This window comes from Balearica regulorum, chromosome 17 (genome assembly GCF_011004875.1).
Source record: "Balearica regulorum gibbericeps isolate bBalReg1 chromosome 17, bBalReg1.pri, whole genome shotgun sequence".
NCBI classification, from domain to species: Eukaryota; Metazoa; Chordata; class Aves; order Gruiformes; family Gruidae; genus Balearica; species Balearica regulorum.
Window position 1 is genome coordinate 2,202,158 of NC_046200.1, and position 17,094 is coordinate 2,219,251.

General features: G+C 55.6%; 1 protein-coding gene across 2 annotated transcripts in view; it reads right to left on the reverse strand.

Moving 5' to 3' along the window:
* Window positions 1–718: 718 nt before the first annotated feature.
* RPH3A (rabphilin 3A) overlaps window positions 719–17,094 on the reverse strand; it is a 35,328-nt gene continuing 18,952 nt past the window's right edge. The window contains exons 5-21 of one of the 2 annotated variants that reach the window (XM_075769604.1): window positions 16,821–16,950; window positions 16,446–16,532; window positions 15,786–15,951; window positions 15,308–15,349; window positions 12,802–12,954; window positions 11,306–11,398; window positions 11,077–11,136; window positions 10,785–11,006; window positions 9,622–9,701; window positions 9,210–9,284; window positions 8,170–8,279; window positions 7,424–7,550; window positions 6,836–6,892; window positions 6,485–6,636; window positions 4,628–4,709; window positions 3,992–4,088; window positions 927–3,622 (exon numbers count right to left, since the gene is read on the reverse strand). In XM_075769604.1, the coding sequence (XP_075625719.1) occupies window positions 3,492–3,622; window positions 3,992–4,088; window positions 4,628–4,709; window positions 6,485–6,636; window positions 6,836–6,892; window positions 7,424–7,550; window positions 8,170–8,279; window positions 9,210–9,284; window positions 9,622–9,701; window positions 10,785–11,006; window positions 11,077–11,136; window positions 11,306–11,398; window positions 12,802–12,954; window positions 15,308–15,349; window positions 15,786–15,951; window positions 16,446–16,532; window positions 16,821–16,950 (1,864 nt within the window). In that variant the 3' untranslated portion in view covers window positions 927–3,491. Of the gene's footprint in view, window positions 3,623–3,991; window positions 4,089–4,627; window positions 4,710–6,484; window positions 6,637–6,835; window positions 6,893–7,423; window positions 7,551–8,169; window positions 8,280–9,209; window positions 9,285–9,621; window positions 9,702–10,784; window positions 11,007–11,076; window positions 11,137–11,305; window positions 11,399–12,801; window positions 12,955–15,307; window positions 15,350–15,781; window positions 15,952–16,445; window positions 16,533–16,820; window positions 16,951–17,094 lie in introns of both variants that reach the window. The other variant, XM_075769606.1, reaches the window with a different exon arrangement.

The window sequence follows — 17,094 nt, forward strand, 5'->3', positions numbered from 1 at the left end:
GTCCCCCTACCCAGGGCTGGGGCATGGCCCTGGTAGAACCACTTTCCCAGGAGCTCCCGTCATCTCAGCGTGCCCTTCCCTGGGGCCAGCACCTCAGGATCTGCTGGGGATTGAGCCTAAGAAAGCCAAAATAAAGAATTTGCTTGGGTGGTGCAGTAGACAGGGAGAGTGTTTTCCTGCAACGATGCAACAGGAGCTGCATCTACATGGGGGACCAGTTCTTTCTCCCCCAACTTGGGGAGAAGGGCTGGGGCCTGAAGAAGGCCACCAGGAGATTCATTTCTCATGGGGTGGGTTTGCTTTTCAAGTGGACACATAGAAACGCCAGAACAAAGCAACCACCACCTCTGGACATGCCGTGGCCTTCCCCAGTAGCACGTGCCCATCACGTTTGCACTCGACGAGGCACGAAGCAAGTGAGAACCCACAGACGTCTTGCCTGAGCATGAAGGATTTTAACCCAGACTGTTCCCCAACACTCACGTCATCCCCATTACCCCCCAGGGGTGCAGGACAGCCAAGCTGAGCTCTGCAGAGCTGGGACCTTTCCCCGCAGAGAAGGGGCTGCACCCCCACCATCCTCAATGCCTTGCACCCAAGGTAACTTTCCAGCACTCCCACAAATTCCCACAAACAGGACATCTGCCCACCCCTACCAGCCCATCCCAGGGTTTGTATTCCCACAGAGAATGAAAGAAGCCAAAAAAACATCATGGGATTTTTTTTTTTTTTTTCCTTTTCCAATAGTCTCACTTTATTAGATACCACATCAAGAGAGGATGTTGTGCTGCATGCAGCGGAAGACTGAAGTGTTTCTAGTTCCTGTGTAACATTTTATTTTTCTCTTAACAGTTGTAAACTGATATTTTGCTGTAAAATCACTGCATGCAAGTTTGAATGCAAACAGCAGAAGAAGAGGCTTTTTTCTTTTTTTCCTTTTTTCTTTTTTTTTTTTTTCACCATTCCCAATCCATATGTGCATGCTTTATTTACAACAAAAAGAAATCATTCAGGGCAGAAATTACCATCAGAAAAACTGAGAAGAGGGCAGCAGAGACAAGAGACTGTGATTTGCACAATACCGAGAGGGGCACTTCATTTTTATGGGTGCAAGGAGACGATTTGAGTATCGTTTGACTGAAGGGAAAGCAGGCTGGGCAGAGAATGTCAATACAGGACATGGGTAAAGGCAGCCTTTAATTTAAGTGTTCTGCACACACAAAGGAGGCTAGGCTGCTGCAGGTCAGGATAAATTAAAGAATTGCTCAGATACCTTTAAAGAAAAAAAAAAAAAAAAAAACCGAACCACAGTAATTTCATCCTCGGCACAGCCCGTGCCGAGGGCAGCGTGGCTCAGGCTCTCTGGGATGTTGCATTTACTGGCACAGAGTTGAGAACTGCACAAAAGGATGGGGAAAACTTTCAAAGGGTCCTCTCCCAATTACACTCTTCTGTGCATCGTGTCCTGAGCGGCTCCCATGGCAGTGGCCATGCCACAGGACGGAGTCTGGGGTGATGGGTGAGAGCTGCCCCAGCTCAGCCTGAACGGAGCAGGGTATGCAGATGCTGGTTTAAGGTTTGTGTTCCCCATCCGTGGTCCAAGCGTGGCTCCTGGTGGAGAGCTGGCTACCACGGGCAGGGAGCACCCAGCCGGGGCTGGGGGGACAGCAAACCTCCGTGGGCGTGCGAGCCCGGAGCTGGGCTGGGGAAGGGCTGCTCTGCAGCAGCAGCATCGCCGGGCAGGCAGAGAGGTTAGCATCACACAGAGACACAGCCCCAGCCAGCTGCGGAAATCGCAGCCCTGCAGAGATGGTTGTTGCCAATCAGCACTCAGAGCTCATTCTGCTGGGGAAAGGGTGGGGGGAAAAAATTAAAAAAAAAAAAAAAATCGACTAGGAAAATAACTCATCCAATTAAAAAAACAAACCATAACACAGCTCTGCGGTACAGCTGAGTTGAGAACACGCCACACGCCAGCAAACTATAGCAGCAGGTTGCAAGGGAAGTCATGGGACGACAGCGTGAACCGAAGGGGCTGGGGGTCTGGTTTCGTACAACATGCACCGTGCGTCGCTGACCGACAACACATCCCAGCAGCGCTGCTTGTGCTGCTATCGGCATTGCTTGAGGCTGTCCAGAGACAGCGAGTGGTACCAAACCCGAGCAGAATCAGTCTGAGAGCGTCTTGACTCTCCTGCTATGCAGGACAAATCAAACACCTCCAGACAATCATTAAAGTGCAGGTTGAAGACAATGGTTCTTGTGCAGATTTGGAAGAAAAAAAAAAAAAAACCCAAACCAAACACACAACCAAAAAACCCAACAACCCAACCAAAACCAAAAAAAACCAAAACCAAACCCCAAATTTTGGAAGACCTCTAACTGCTCCAGGTAATTTCAGTATTTGTGGTATTTTAAAGCGATAACCCTTGCACACATCAGCTAGTTGGTGGGAAGTATCTTCTCCCTCGGCTTCCCTTCTGCCCGTGGTACAGCAAACGGTTGGCAGCAGCAGGGATGGTCTGCGGGGGGCCCAGGGACTGCCCTCGGGGTTCGGCTACTCACTACTGCGCAGCTGGGACGGGAAGAGGAGGTAGTCACAAGCTTGAAACACGGGTGGGCTCCTACAGCGACGGAGCGCGCGAGTTCCTCGGGTGAAAGGAACCGCAAGTGGCGGCTGGGAACGAGCACGAACCAACCCAAATCTCTGTTTCCCCGCGAGCACAGAGTGCCTCCCTGTTTCTCATGATTGTTATTGTATTATTGGTGGATTTTGTCAGCAAAAGGATGTATCACGATATTGCTCAAGTGTACCAAATCAGAACTAAAGCTCAAGCAGGACTCGCAGGATTACATCGGTGACACAGGCTTTAGCCTAATCACGACAACACAGATACCAGGCTACGGTTACGACCCACACCAAAGCCAAACAGCTTTTTCATTATTGCAACTGAGGTATCGATATCACGCAAGCGGAACGGGCCGGTGCTCAACATCCCCTACGCCGGATGAGAGCACGGCCGGGCCGATGGCCACGCGTCCCGCTGGGAGACAGAGGAGCCATGAGCCCGTGGTGATGGGACAAGCCACACGAGCGGAGGCCGGAGGAACACAGAGCATCACACACACACAACAGGAACGCTATCACGGCGTGCGTGAGACTAGTGAGAAAGAGGAACAGTCAGAGGGTAACTATTGCTTGACAAAATTGCACACCAGGATAATTCAATGACACACCCCCCCCCCCCCCCCCAAAAAAAAAAAACCAAACTAACAAAAAAAAACCAACCCAAAGGAATTGAATACAAAAGATCTGGGTTAGTTTTCAGGAGGAGGGGCACAGAGGATGCTTGGAGGAGGCAGAAGAGCGTTGCTGCCCTGGGACCAGAGGCGTGTAGCACGGCATGACTGCGCTGGAAGACGGACATCAGAGATCTAAAGGGGCTGGGTAGAGGATGGGCCATTTGGGGAGGTTCGGGCAGCAGCTCCTTTTAATCACTGGCAACGTGGTTTTCATTTTGGAGGGTGTGCCAGCGTTCAATCTTCTTGTCCTTGTTCTTCAAACACTCATACCAGTGTTTCAAGCGCTCCCCCTTAGCCGTAATGCCGAGCTGACAGCCGCCTGGAAGAAAGGGAGCAGAGGAGACATCACAGTCAGATACAACACTGATGTTCCAGTAAACCATTCCCATGGGGACAGACCCCAAATTTGGGGCATTTCTCTCCACCTCCTGGATTTAAAATGTAGTGGAAACAACTAGAGCTGCTCTGCCCACACAGAAGACCCCATGGGATGCTGGAGATGGGGCAGTAAAGTCAGTGTACTGTATTTGATGCCCTGATACAAGTGCCCAACCAACCTGCACGGTCCCACCTCAAAGCTCAGCCTGGGGTTCCTCACAGGGCAGGGGACCTACACATCCCTCCCGTACAGCGAGCACGGTATCGGGCGTCAAAGCTGCACCCCAGAGCACAGAGACTTGCAGCTCACCAATGTAATCGTTCGATTTTCCAATGTCATAGTCCCAGACAGAAATGTCCAGTGACTTCTTGGCCAGGTCGCTGTGTTTTATATCATAGAAGAACTCCTGCAGAAGGAGAACACCCACGTCACCCCGAGGAAAATACACCCAGAAAACCGCGGTTAAGGAATTGCAAATGATCTCTCTGTACAGCCTGAATTCAAAATCCAGCGAGAGGATATTTAAAATACACCAACGAAGAGCAAATGTCCCTTCCCTGCGGCACCTCTCCTCCCAGGATCACAGCATGCTGCACAAACCCATAAGCTGAGATCACCCCTTGTATTTAAACGAGCACTTTGCGGGTGTCCCACCAAGGCTGCACCGGCCATGGGACCCCCCGGGGATGCTCGTCCCACCCGCACCCCTGGCCAGGGTGACACGGAGTCGGCAGCACGGAGGCTTCAGGGTGCAGCAGTGCTGCCCGGCACTGACCTGGTGAGATCTCCCATGGCAAAGTCTTTCCTAAAATATTCCTGGGTGCAGAAGGGGGAAAAGGAATCTGAGCAAGGAACCGAACCTCGGGGAGTTTGTCTTCCTCCTCCTCCACACAACAGTAATTGGCTAAGTTAATTTAATAATATAAAAATTACATCCGTCCTTACCTCATTAAACTCAGGATTCAACGTTTTCTTCTTAATTTGGGTCTTGTGCTTCGCCTTTTTTCCCATGTCGGGTTTCAGCCAGCTGCGGGGGGGGGGGATGACACAGAAAACAGCTCAAAACTCAAGTGCAAGAACAGTGTGAGTTTAAGCTAATAAAAAAAAAAAAAAACACCAGTGAGTTTTTGGGCTAGAAAAAAGCAATTGAAGATATTTAAGGCAAAGAAATGGATTAGCCTGTCTCCCTTCTCACCTTCTAAAATTATCTAAAATAACTGTAAAGCGAGTTAAATCCTGAATACTCTTTTTTTTTTTTTTTTTCTTCCTCTGGATTACCAGACGAGACACAGGAAACCATAAAGACCTGCTTTGTGCAGAGCTCAGCAGAAGCCGTTCTGGGGGAGCATCTCTTGCTCGGAGCAGCCAGGTAACGTTCAAACCCCAAAAAGCAGTGAGTCTGCACACGCACTCTTGATGTTCTTCCAAACCATACGTTGGTCCAAGGCTTTTTACCCCAAGCCACGCTAAAAGAAACAGTTGTAGGTGTTTTATGGAGCAAAAGCGAGTGAACGCTGCGTTTCGTTGGGGAGGAACCTGCCGAGGCCGACAGCGAGGAGCCGCTGAAATGGTCAGGGAATTTGGGAAACGAGCAGCCGGGCTGGTCACCAGTAGATGAGGGCAATTGCATGGCCGGTCAACGAGCCTGGCTGCTGGAAAACCCAGCCAAGAATGTGCAAATGCATACAGAGATGGGGAGAAATATGAAGAAAAAAGATAAAAATAGCCCGTTAGTGTTTAATACCACACAGACTAGTATACTCAAAGTGGGTTCACCTAGAGAAGGTGGGAAAAATTAGGGGCTCAGGCTTTGCAGCTTGGCTGTGGACCCACAACTAAATTGTAGAGTTGGTATTAATCAGATCTCTGTTGGAACTTGATTTTAAAATGGAGAGCCACCATCTTCTGTTCGTGGGAATGGAAAATATAAAAAAATGAGAGAGGCTGAGAAGGAAAACTACTCAGTTCCACGCAGCTACAAAAAGATGTGCAGAATGTTCAACACCAGAGTTATTGAACGAGTTTTAGGGAGAACAGAGGTTTTTTTCTGAAGGCAAAGAGAAAACAGCAACAAAAAAACCAACGCAACCAGGAATGACTGCAGGGTCCTCTCCATGTTGCAGTTTATGAGGTTTGAGTTAAAATTATCTTATTCCCCCATGTTCGCAGGAGCCACTCGACAAGCGCTGCTCCCCCATCACCTGCCTCCACAGCAGAGAGCACCGACGGGTGCGCTGCTGCTCGAGGAGACCCGTTGCCAGCATGAACCACAGCAAACGCCGCTGTCTGCGTTAATTAAGCCGATTTGTTTGCAGCAGACGTGGCACGGGACAGGGACGTGCACGGCAGGGCGATCCCTGGGCTCCCAGATACAACCAGCACGTGGGCTTATGGGACAGCAAGTGGGGCACGTGCTCCTCGTCGTGCACGGAGGGACATCAGGACATCCCTGCCCTGCGACAGTGGTGGGTCAGAGCCCAGGAGAAAGACGTCTTGTCCTCCAGCTCTGCAGCTGTGAGGCGGCTGTTGGGTCTGTGCAGTTGGGAACCTACGGGGAGCGGATGGACCTATGGTCTGGGTGAGCATCGCCTAGCTTCAGCCACAGCAGGGACGCTACCACCTTGCACAGGCATCGTCGGTGAGCAGCTCAGTGCTGTATGAGGTCTCAAGGTGCTTGGGAAATGCTCTGCTCTCTCCAGTGGTTTTGGAAGGAGCTCTCAGCCCACCAGCTCCTGCCCAAGGACAGCGGGTGGCTCCACGACCACGCGTGACCGCACTACGCCAGCCCCAGCTCTCACTTACAGTTTAACAAAAGGGTCTGAGTATCCGTTGGCATCCATAGCTGCTAAATGCACGCAGCGTACGATGCCGACAATCAAGCCGCCCTGCTGGGTGCTGTACATGAGGGACACGAGGATCTTCCCACGCTCTTCCACATCCCCACCACGATCTACCTGCAAGAGGAAGCGACCAGAGATGGGGACACGGGGCCTGAGTTGAAGACGACTGTCAACTGCAGAGCAGATGAGACAAGATGGATACAAGGGAACCTTGTATCCCCATGGGGGGGGGGGAGGGCAGGGAAAGGGGCTTGTACATGAGAGATGATGGGTGAACTGTGCATGGAGCACGTCATCCTCCAAGGACTCTTACCTCCTCTTCATACAGTGCCATGCCACGGGATGAGCCGGTCGTTCCAGCACGCTTCATCTTGGATAAGGAAGGGAAAAAGAAAGGCTGGCATGAGTGACCGCAGCTGGGAGAGGCGTCGTCCTACAGCAAAAACACCCCCAGGAGCCCAGCCCAGCTCTTCCGTTGGACTCAGGAGTGGAAAGGGGGGTTAGGTGCATTCATCTGCTCCATCAACCTCCACCTCAGCAGCCTCAACACCTTGTCTATAGCACTGGGGAGCAGAGCTCAGGGATGGAACCACCTGCCCTCTCCTCCACAGTGGTATACATCAGCACAGGCTGGCAACGCTAGCAGATCTGCACCCACCATGGAGGCTCCTGGACTAATTTCCCCTGGATTCCCACCACACTCTTATCTCCTGGCCTTGACATGTCACATCAGCCCAGACATGGGTGGGAATCCAACTCCTAAAGATGCCAGTGAAGTCAGGCACCTACAGCTCTCAGCTGGTTCCAGCTCCAAGCTCACCACTAACTCCCCCACATGCCATTTGTTGAGGTTCCATCCTCAACATTAATGGCAGCGGAACAAAATTTCACAGAAACTCACTGGTATTACTCTCTCCAAGCAGATGTTGAAGTTCTTTTTCTGATTGGCTTTGAGTTTTTTCAAGGAAACTCTAGTTTCTCCAATAAACTCATTGTGGCCAAATTTGTCTTCATCACACACGGAGATCCTGAAAGGAATGGGAAAGGTGAACATCAACCAGGCTGGAGCAGTTCCCGACTCCGGAGCACAAAACCACTTCTGCAGGGGCACTGCTCAGGAGGTGGGCAAAGCAAAGCACCACCAAAGCCTCCATCCATCTGGCTCTCCTCTGACCAAAAGCAGTCAGAAAAACAAACTTGTGTTTTGCCAGAAAAATCAACATTTTTAATATACGCTCTGTGATGGGGCAGGAAATCGAAAGGTGAAAATTTCCTGTAGGAAGGAAATGCTAAAAATTTTTTAGAGACATCTAAACGTTTTGCTGGGACACTGTCAAATCATGCACAGATGTGCAACATATGAGTCTCTGTGCTGACAAGAATAATAATGATGCCAGTAATTTAATATTAAATGACAGGGTCAAAATGCCTTTCTTTCTCTTTTTTAAAAGCACCATCAAAATCAGCATGTTCACGTGAAGGATGTTGATTTTGACCAAAACCTCTGCATTTCAAGGTGCTGCGTCAACACCTGCCCTTTGCTGCTGGTGCCCCCTCCTGAGGAAGACTGGCTTGCGACACCGCCTGCGAGGAGACCCACGGTCCCCATCCCACCACACCACGGGATACCGCAGGTGCTCTGCTTGCCTGAGGGTTTTCCTCTGCATGTCCTCATCTGTGATGCCATGGTACACCAGGGTCTCGTTCCACACGGGGTTACGGGTGTTGCGCAGCGTCTTCGTCCTCAGCTTATTTGACTACGGCATCAAACCGAAACACGGCATCGTTACACTCCTGAACTCCTCCCCACCTAAATTTAGGCTCCTGGCAGAGGAGTGTAAATTAGACACTCCATCACCAGCTTGACTGGGGAATGGAGGACTCTGCAGGACATCACTGCTGCCTGCTGAGGCTGTCGCGCCGGTGAGCCATCAACTCCAGGTGAGCATCACCGACCCGACAAGATGGACCTTTATGCACGCACCGGGGACTCTGTTGCTGGCCAGGGCAGCCTTCGCCACCCGGCTTTTTTCACTGTCTGGGGTCTACTGGGTCAGGGACACTTGTACAAGAAAAGGTTGCCCAGGGGGCAACTGCTGTGTGGGGCTTGGGTAATGGCCGTCGTGGGCTAAAGGAGAGGACAGCTTGGGAAACGAGGAGCTCTGTCTCTTGTTCACGTGCAAAATAAAAAAAGATAGATCTGCAAACAAGAGAGCAATAGATATCGCCTTCCTCAAAGGTTTCTCCACCGAGATCAGCTTAGCTGGGCTAGGAGTGAGATTTCCAGGGATTTTTTTGATGGAGAGAGGTCAGAGTTTACTCTTCACAGATTTAATGAGAACATGCTGTAGCTACAAAGCCAATGGATCGTTCAAACTCCGGTAATAATTAGATTTTGTGTCAGATGTTTTGCGATGCATTAACAGCATCACCTCCTCTGGAGCTCCCCTCCATCCCTAAGCAGATCCCTGTCTGCAGGATGAGCTGTTCCTTGGGTGTGGGAGAGCATCTGCAAGCATCATCACTTTTCAGAGATACCTCCTGGGTAAAACAGCAGCAGTGAGCGACTGCACGGAGAAATCAAGGGGAGAAAGTCTGACACAAGGTAGGGAGGGACCTCAGGGGGTTTTGAGAAACCTCTGCTCCATCCCAACTCAAAAAAGCACCCAAACCAGGCAAAGCCTCACCTTGCTGGCTCCAGGCAAGAGGTGCAGTTTGACATAGGGATCCGCCAGGCCGTTTGAGTCCATTGGTTTTAAGCCCTAAAAGATAATAAAGAAAACATGGTGCACGAATCCTCCTTAAGCAGAACCAGGGAAAAGAAAAAGCTACCCATGAAGAACTCAATAAAGAGAAAATGTGTTCAGCAAGCCAAGAGTCTCGTTCTCTGCCCAAGCAGGCGTGGGTGCCACGACGTGCTGAAAAATCAGACCCACTCGAGGAAAAGCCCCACGGACCTCTCCTCCCCAGCCAGGAGCATCAGCTGGGGCTCCTCAGGGAGCAGCAAGTGGCCACGCTGCTTCCATCCCATCATACCAGGGCAGCTGGGAGCCAGGCAGACTTAAAGCGGTGAAAGGAGGAGAAGAGGGGACCGCTTACTTTGGCCTTGATGAGGGTGCAGTGCAGGGAGCTGTTCTCCTGGTCGTAGAGCAGGCTGAACTCCAGCGCTCCCAGCGTAGCTGATGGAGGAAGAGACGGAAATAGGACCTCGTTAAAACCCCAGCCAATAACTATGTTTAATCAGCCCTGATTATCACTAATTAGAAAGATCTGCGGTTCAAACGTAAAAGCCATTTAATGAACGCGAGACTGTGCTGGCGCCGGCCAAACTGCCGCGCTCAAATCCAGCCAGATCCACGAGCTCTGGTCAAAGCTTTACAAAGGTGGAACCAGGGAGGGCAGCTTGGGGCTTTTGAGCTGACTTTAATATTCGCCAGGCAAAGGAGGACGTAACATTACAAACTCTTCTGCGGGCACAGCTCGGGGAGGCAATGCCACCCCAGGACCGCTCTGAGAAGGTGCTTCAGCTCAGGTGGCCACCATCTCCTCCCAAGGCTTGGGGTTCAGCAGTTGGTCCCCAGTTTGACCTGTTTGGAAACCAGCTCATGCTTGTCTTCACAAGCTCACCAGGAAAAGATCACAGGGATGAAGAGTTAGCAGAGAACCTCAGCCAGGTCCATCTGCCCCGGCCCAAACGTGATTTCTGCACCCGCTCCTGGCCCGGAGCAGCTCTTCCCATCCTGGGTGGGAACAGGCTGGACAGGTGAAACACAGCACTGCCCTGCCATGGACAGTCGTCCTCACACAGCAAAATTCCCTTTTAGGGGAGTAAGTGACTGAACACTGAGATTTCATAGCATAAAGGTACCGAAACCACCAAGCCTTTCCTACAGACAGGTCCAGCGGTGCTTCTCACAGCAAAGGATGCTCCGATGGAAATCAGCAGCCGCCTTCAGGACTCAAATGTGGAAACGGAAAGGTTGTGCGAGCACAGAGCCTAAACCATCACGCATCTGAGCTCAGTAATTTGGTGCAAAACAGAATGAAGATCCCACAAGCTGTGCTGAAATGACTGAGCAGGGACAGCCTACGAGACCCTGCCCCAGCTCCGAGCCCCGGGGGAAGCAGCATCCCCCAAGGACTCTCCCTGCCAGAGACCCACGACCTCACAGCGCGAGTCCTGCAGCTATCACCGCCTCAAAATCCTGGGTTTGTGAAAGAAACTGCTCCTTCCCCTCCGGCCAGGTGCCCCGAATACGTACTGCCTTCATCAGAGTCGTAGCTGTTGGCGTCCTCCTCCTCCTCCTCCTGCGGTGGCTGCCGCAGCGGGGCAGCAGGCGCCGGTGGGATAGCGGGGGGCTGTGGGAAGGCGGGGGGCTGCCGGGCTGGCCTCTCCTCTCTGGTGGGGGGCATGGCGTAGCCCCCTCCTCGTTCCTCCCTGGCAGCGGCGCGGGCCGGCTCCAGGGGTCCCAGCGGAGGGCTCGCTGCAGGAGGGACCCCGTTAGCCGCTGGCATGCTCTGCCCCCCAGCCCCTCGCAGGGGGATGAATTTTACCTTGTCTCTCTGGGAACCGTCCAGCCACCCCAGGACCTGGTCTTCCCGCTGCCAGCGGCGCTGGGGACAGATGCAGCATTACTGGGGTGTTCACCTGGGTGATGCCCTTCACCCCTCTCCCACCCCAGCACTGGCACTGCCCCAAACGGGGTGTCTGCATCCATGGCAGGGCATCAGGGTGTCCCCGCCGGGCACCCAGCATCCTGGCTGCATCCCCATCGCATCCTACCTGGGGGTGCTGCTGGACCAGGACCAGGAGCGGGGCTGGCAGCGGCTGGCGGGGGCGGCCGTGGGGCTTGCAAGGAGTTGGTCCGCTTCACGCCTGCAAGGAGAGGGGAGGATCAGAAATGGCGTTTCAGGCTGCCGGGACTTTGCCTGCATCGCAGGGTTACAGCCGGAATCGGCTGGGGAAGGGCAGCGGAGAGGAGAGAGGTTTGGCCCAGTCCCACGGGTTTTTGGGGAGCGGGTGCAGCCTGGGCTGGAGCAGGGAGCGTTTCACTAGGGGGACCCCGTGCTGCACCGATCTGCCTGCAAAAGATGGAGATGCAGAAGAGGTGGAACAAGGAGGATGGATGTAGTTGCAGCCAGGCACTGGTCTGAGCTGGAAGGTGAACGAACCCGCGAGCATCGCTGCGATGCCCGTCACGTCCCCGTCCCCCTGCACGCCCGACCGGTGGCACGGCCCCAGGACCACCGCTGCGCAGCGTCCCCACGGGGTGCACGCACATCCCGAGGCAGCGATGGGGCATGGCTGCGCCCTCAGGGGTTATACACCCAAACACGAATTAAACCACCGGCTCCCCACGGCAGAAGCCTGGGCAGCCCCGAATGCCTCTCTCCAGCTATTACCTGACTATCCTACCATTTCATGCCTTTCTTTCCCAAGGAATTAGAGAGGACTTGGACATTTTCCAGCCATTTTTAGCTTCACCTATTAAATTTGCAAGCTCAGCTCCTCGATGAAAAGTGGTCTCTGCAAGTGCCTTTCCCCTTCTGGAGCCTCCTGGGGAGGATTCATGCCCTGCCGAACGCTGTCAGCCACCCGTTTGTATATCACAGCCGTTTACAATAGCTTAGAGCACATCAAATTTTCATGAAACAAGAAATGACGTCCCCAGCCAGGCCCCCGCCAGCACAGCGCGGGCTCCCGCAGGCAGGGCTGGTCCACGCCTGCTCCTTTGGCAGCACCGTGCTGGGCACGTGCCCACCCCAGCAGCGATGACGGGGGGGGCATAGCAGCATGAAAGATGCTTCGACCTAGGGCCCTGACTCAGTTGCATTTCATCCCTGCTTAAAATTAACCTGGGAAGCACTGAGTCTGCTCCTCTCTTCACTTCCAGCTCTTGCATCGTGCATGGGGCTCTTCAAATTCGCGTCCTGCCATGGGCCATAAGATGCCCCTTTGCAGGGAAAAGCAGGGCAGGATTCTGCCTCTCCTCCCTACGCGCAGGGGAAGGGGTGAGGATCCCCCTCCACGCCTCCCCCCGATCCCACCAACACCCCGGACCTCCCCATCAGCAAACCCCACGGAGCCACTGCTCACGGCTCACGTAAAACACCGGGCGAGCGGCGCGGGAAGCGGGCACCGGTGCTCTGCGACGTGAAATCCCTCAGCGTCGCCGAGCGCTGCACGTCATCAGAGACAACCCTCGCACGGCTGCTGGCTTCGTGCCCCCAGCCCTCTCCTTCCAAGCATGCACAAGCCCGCAGAAGCGCAGCTCTCACCAGGGCTCCTGCCGACCCCGCTCTCGGCACCACGGTCGCGGCTGTCGGCGTCCCCACCGGCGTGCTCGCTGCCGCACGGCCCCGGCCTGCCTTCGGCCGGTTTGCGGCTGGGCGCTGCGTAGCTCCCCTGGGCAGCCGCCGTCGCGTCGCTACCTGCAGGGAGAGGGATAACGGCAGCAGTGAGGCTCGCACCAGCCCAAGCACCCATCCGTCCCCAAAGGTGGCCCGGAGAGGAGCCGCTTGGGCGATGCCCAGCCTGGGTGCCAGCAGGAGGAGGAAGAGGATGGGTACGGGGACCGCGAGCCATCCGGCACCTGCGGCACAGCAAGGAGGGCTCTGCGCCATCAAACCCGCACGCGGTGGTCGGGAAAGCCCAAAGGACACGGCAAGCCATGGGGACACCGGGACACACGAGAGCCTCGTGGGAAAGCAAGGTCAGAGGCACCCATCAGCCCATCCTCAGCACCCGTCAACCCCTAATGCTCCACACACAGTCCCTGGGACGGGGGGGTCATATTTTCTTTTTACTGATTATCTGCTATTTATTAGCAGAGACAATAGTGACAGGTGCCTTTGTCTCTCACTTCCATCCACCCAGCAGCATCCATCCCAGCAGATAAATCCCAGCCACGCGCGCCAGGGTGACAAGCCTGCTTCGTGGTGATAAATTGCAACCCACGGACGTGATGGAAAAGGTCTCGGTGCTCACCTGGCTTGTGCCGGAGACACCAGGTATAAATCTTTGCTGTGACATAAATGGGATGTTTATCCTTGGCTGGGCTTTCAGGGTCACCAGGCACAAGGAGAAAGCAAAACGCAACAGATTGCAGGTGGGGGGAAAGAGGGGGGCAAAAACGCTGCGATGCTGGGGAGGAGGGGAAAGGAGCATCCACAGCCAGGAGCCCCGTGGCGCAGAAAAAGCAATGCAATAAATAATTTTCCAAGGGAGCTTTAGGAAAATCATGGGTGCATCGCAAGCATGCTGATCACCGGGAAGGACCTGTGGAGCTGGACAAACCCTCCCCGACTCACAGACAAGCCAGAAGCTTAATAAAAGCAGCCTGTTGTCAGCCAGGAAGCTTAACGACACCAGCTACCATCGCGATTAAATAGTCTTAATTAAGTGGTTTCCCCAACTGCTGCTGCGTGGGAGGATGAAGTTCATCACTCGGCACGACCGGGCTGGGCACAACCCGGCTCAGCTGGAGCCTCCCGCTGGCACGGGGAGCCGAAGCAGGGGCTGCGGCTGAGCCTGGGTACCCCCTTCTCCACGGGTACCCCCGCCTGGGACCCGTCCTGGCACCACCACCCAGACACGCAGGATGCACGGCTCGGCACGAGGCTGTGCCACCCACCCTGCCCGCTGAGATGCTGCCTGCCCGCAGCCCTGCCTGCAGCCCTGCCCGCAGCCCTGCCCGCAGCCCACCCAACACAGAGCCAAGCCCCGGGCGACTCGGAAATCAAACGCGGCCCCGGGCACCAGCCGTCAAAACCTCCCGCACACCCACGGCGTCTGCCAGCTGGGTGGTAGCTGTCACAACGGATCCTGGGCTAAAGGAAGGGTGGGACGGAGGGCACTGCTCCGGGGGGTGGTCGTGTCCTCAGCCCCCCACTGCTTCCCACACGCAGCTGAGGAAGGGGAGAGGAAGAGGAGGGTTTGCAGCCACTGGGCTGCCCCCAGCCTAATCATTGCCTAGGGAGGGGGGGTCAGGTCATCTCGTCACCCAACACTCCGATGCCGAACTGCAAACGGGGGCTATATTCACAACGAACTCCCGGTGGCACGGCCGGTCCAGGAGCAGCCCCAACCCCAGCTCCCGCCGGTGCCAGCGGCGGCACCCAGGGGACGCGGGTCCAGAGCAGCGCAGGGCGTACGCCAGGTTAGAGAGATGAACCCTGGCAAGGAACATGGCTTCACCCCTGGACATGAGGGACACCGATTGCCACTGCTCGGCCAACATCGCTATTAAACACAGCTGTGAGTACTGGGGGGGGGGGGGGCAAGATATAACCATAAAGACAGACTGCTGCATCCTCGCCTTGCTCTGGTACCCGAGCACGGGGCACCGGCACCCGTGGGAGAAACCCAACGCGACCAGAGCAGAGAGCAGAGCCGCTCGGCTGCTCCATCCCTCGCCGACACGCACGAGCCCCTCCACGAGCCTCCAAAAGTTTCCACAGGAGGTTTTCTAAGGACTGCCATTAAATAACCAGAAAAACACCTGCCAATCAGCAGCAGGAAACACCACCCACAGAGGCAATTCTGCTCAGCGCTTACATTGCAGCGTTTCAGCCCAGGCGCGGTGCAGTAGGTGGGGAAGCCCCAGAATAACTCGCTGCCCGCGCAAGAGGTGGCAGCAGCAAGGAGAGGTCCTGCTGCCGCTGCTGCGGCATCCCACGGGAAAACACCCCAGGAAAAGGCATCGGAAGAAGCGGGGGGGGGGGGGGATCAGCACAGGCGGCACAGAGGCAGCGGCACAGGGGAGGGTGGAACGCCAGTGCTTACCATCAGGGTCCTGCTCGGCCAGGGGCCCGGTGTCCGCCTGGCCTTGGGGCACAAACAGAGTGAGAAGCGGTGAAGCTGCAGCCCACCCGCCCCCCCAACACCAACCCGGGCTGTGCTGCCACTCCTTCCCCAGGTTTCCTTTGTTATTCTTATATTTTCTAGGCTTCTTGCATCACCGTGTTCATACCCGGGCAGTGCTGGAACCCCCAGCCAGGCATCCCAGCTCCCCACCCAGGGCTGCTTTGCTCGAGGACGTCCCTGCAAACCCGGCCACCCTGATGTGGACAGCCCTCGGCAGGCAGGGAGGGCAGCGGGGCCGTTTCTGCACCCTTTAGAAAAGGGGCAGCAGCTACACGACGGCTCCGGACGCTATTTGCTAGGGCTCGTCCTCGCAAACGATGGGGAGGAGACCCAACGCCTCGCTGGCGGGACCCCTGCCCCTTGCAGAGGGAGGGGGTCAGCACCCACTGTCACCTACCTCGGGTGGGCGTGCGGGAGGGGAGTTTCGGGTCCTGGGCAGGCGGCTCCGACGGGCTGGGCTCGCTCGGGGCTTGGGGTCCCTTGTTCTTGCTGACGGGCATCGGCTGGGGCAGCACTTGCTTGGGCAAACCCTTGAAGAACCAGGCGCCGGAGCGCTTCCACACCTGGGGGTGCAGGCAGCGGGGTAGCACCCGTGTCTTGGGGGATGCTGGGTGCAGCCTTCATCCCCTGCATCACCAGGGTCTGCCTCCGGCAGGCAACGCCGAGAACATGCACCCCCATACCCCCCCGCCCCGCAGCAACCCACAGCCTGTCCTGCTCATTAATTAACTTCTCAGCTTTTGCACACTGTAGGCGGCAGGGAGCCGATCTCTGGCCACAGCAGCCTCTTCAACCCCAAGACTTTATTTTAAAGGAGGAGAAAAAAAAAAAAAAAAAGTCATTTTATATAGAAAACAAAGATCATCCTGTAAGAACCAGCCTCAAGTAGCTGGGCAAGGTTTAACGGTGCTGGGGGACAGGCTGAAGGTCCCTGGAGCCTCCCCCAGTCTGGAGCTGGTCCTGTCTCAGAGGGCTGGGGACAGCACACAGGGCAAAACCAAGGGCAGGGACCGCGTCCCCGCTCCGGCGCGAGGAACGCCCGGGGCACCACGCTCACCTCCCGCTGCTCGCTGCAGATCTTGCAGAGCCAGATGGCGTGGGGCCGGCTGTTGGTGGTCTCCACCCCGCACTTGGTGCAGACGTTCTGCAGAGAAAGCAAAGAGCCGGGTGGCAGCAGGGACGCCGCGACCGCCAAAAGGTGCCACCGTACCAGCGTCAGGCCCTTGGGAACGCGAGGTTAATGAGAGACGGTTAACGAGAGCCTTCCCAGCACGAACATCGGTGATTGCAGAAACCCCCAGGGATGTCCCCTTGTGCCACGTGCGGAGGGATGCTGGGCAATCGAAACGCGCACCGGAAGACCAAGGTGCCCATTTTTGCACCGGGGAGGGGGGGGGGATGCGCGGGAGCAGGGTGCAGGGAGACGCCTCACCTTCTTGCAGTCCTCGCAGACGACGCAGGCGGATCCCCGCGGTCCCAGCTGTTCCCCGCAGAGGATGCAGCGGTTCACCCCGTCCCCCAGCACGCTCCGACGCATGTCCTCCAGCCGGGTCATGAGTCGCCTGGCAGAAAGAGGACAGGGGCTGTCAGGAAAGGCACGGCACGGCCGGGATGCGGGGGTCCCGCTCCCGAGGGGCGGCGGCTGCTGTCTTTGGTCCAGCCGCTTCTTCTCCTGGTGCGGTTTCCAGCAGAGCCTCTCCTCTTCC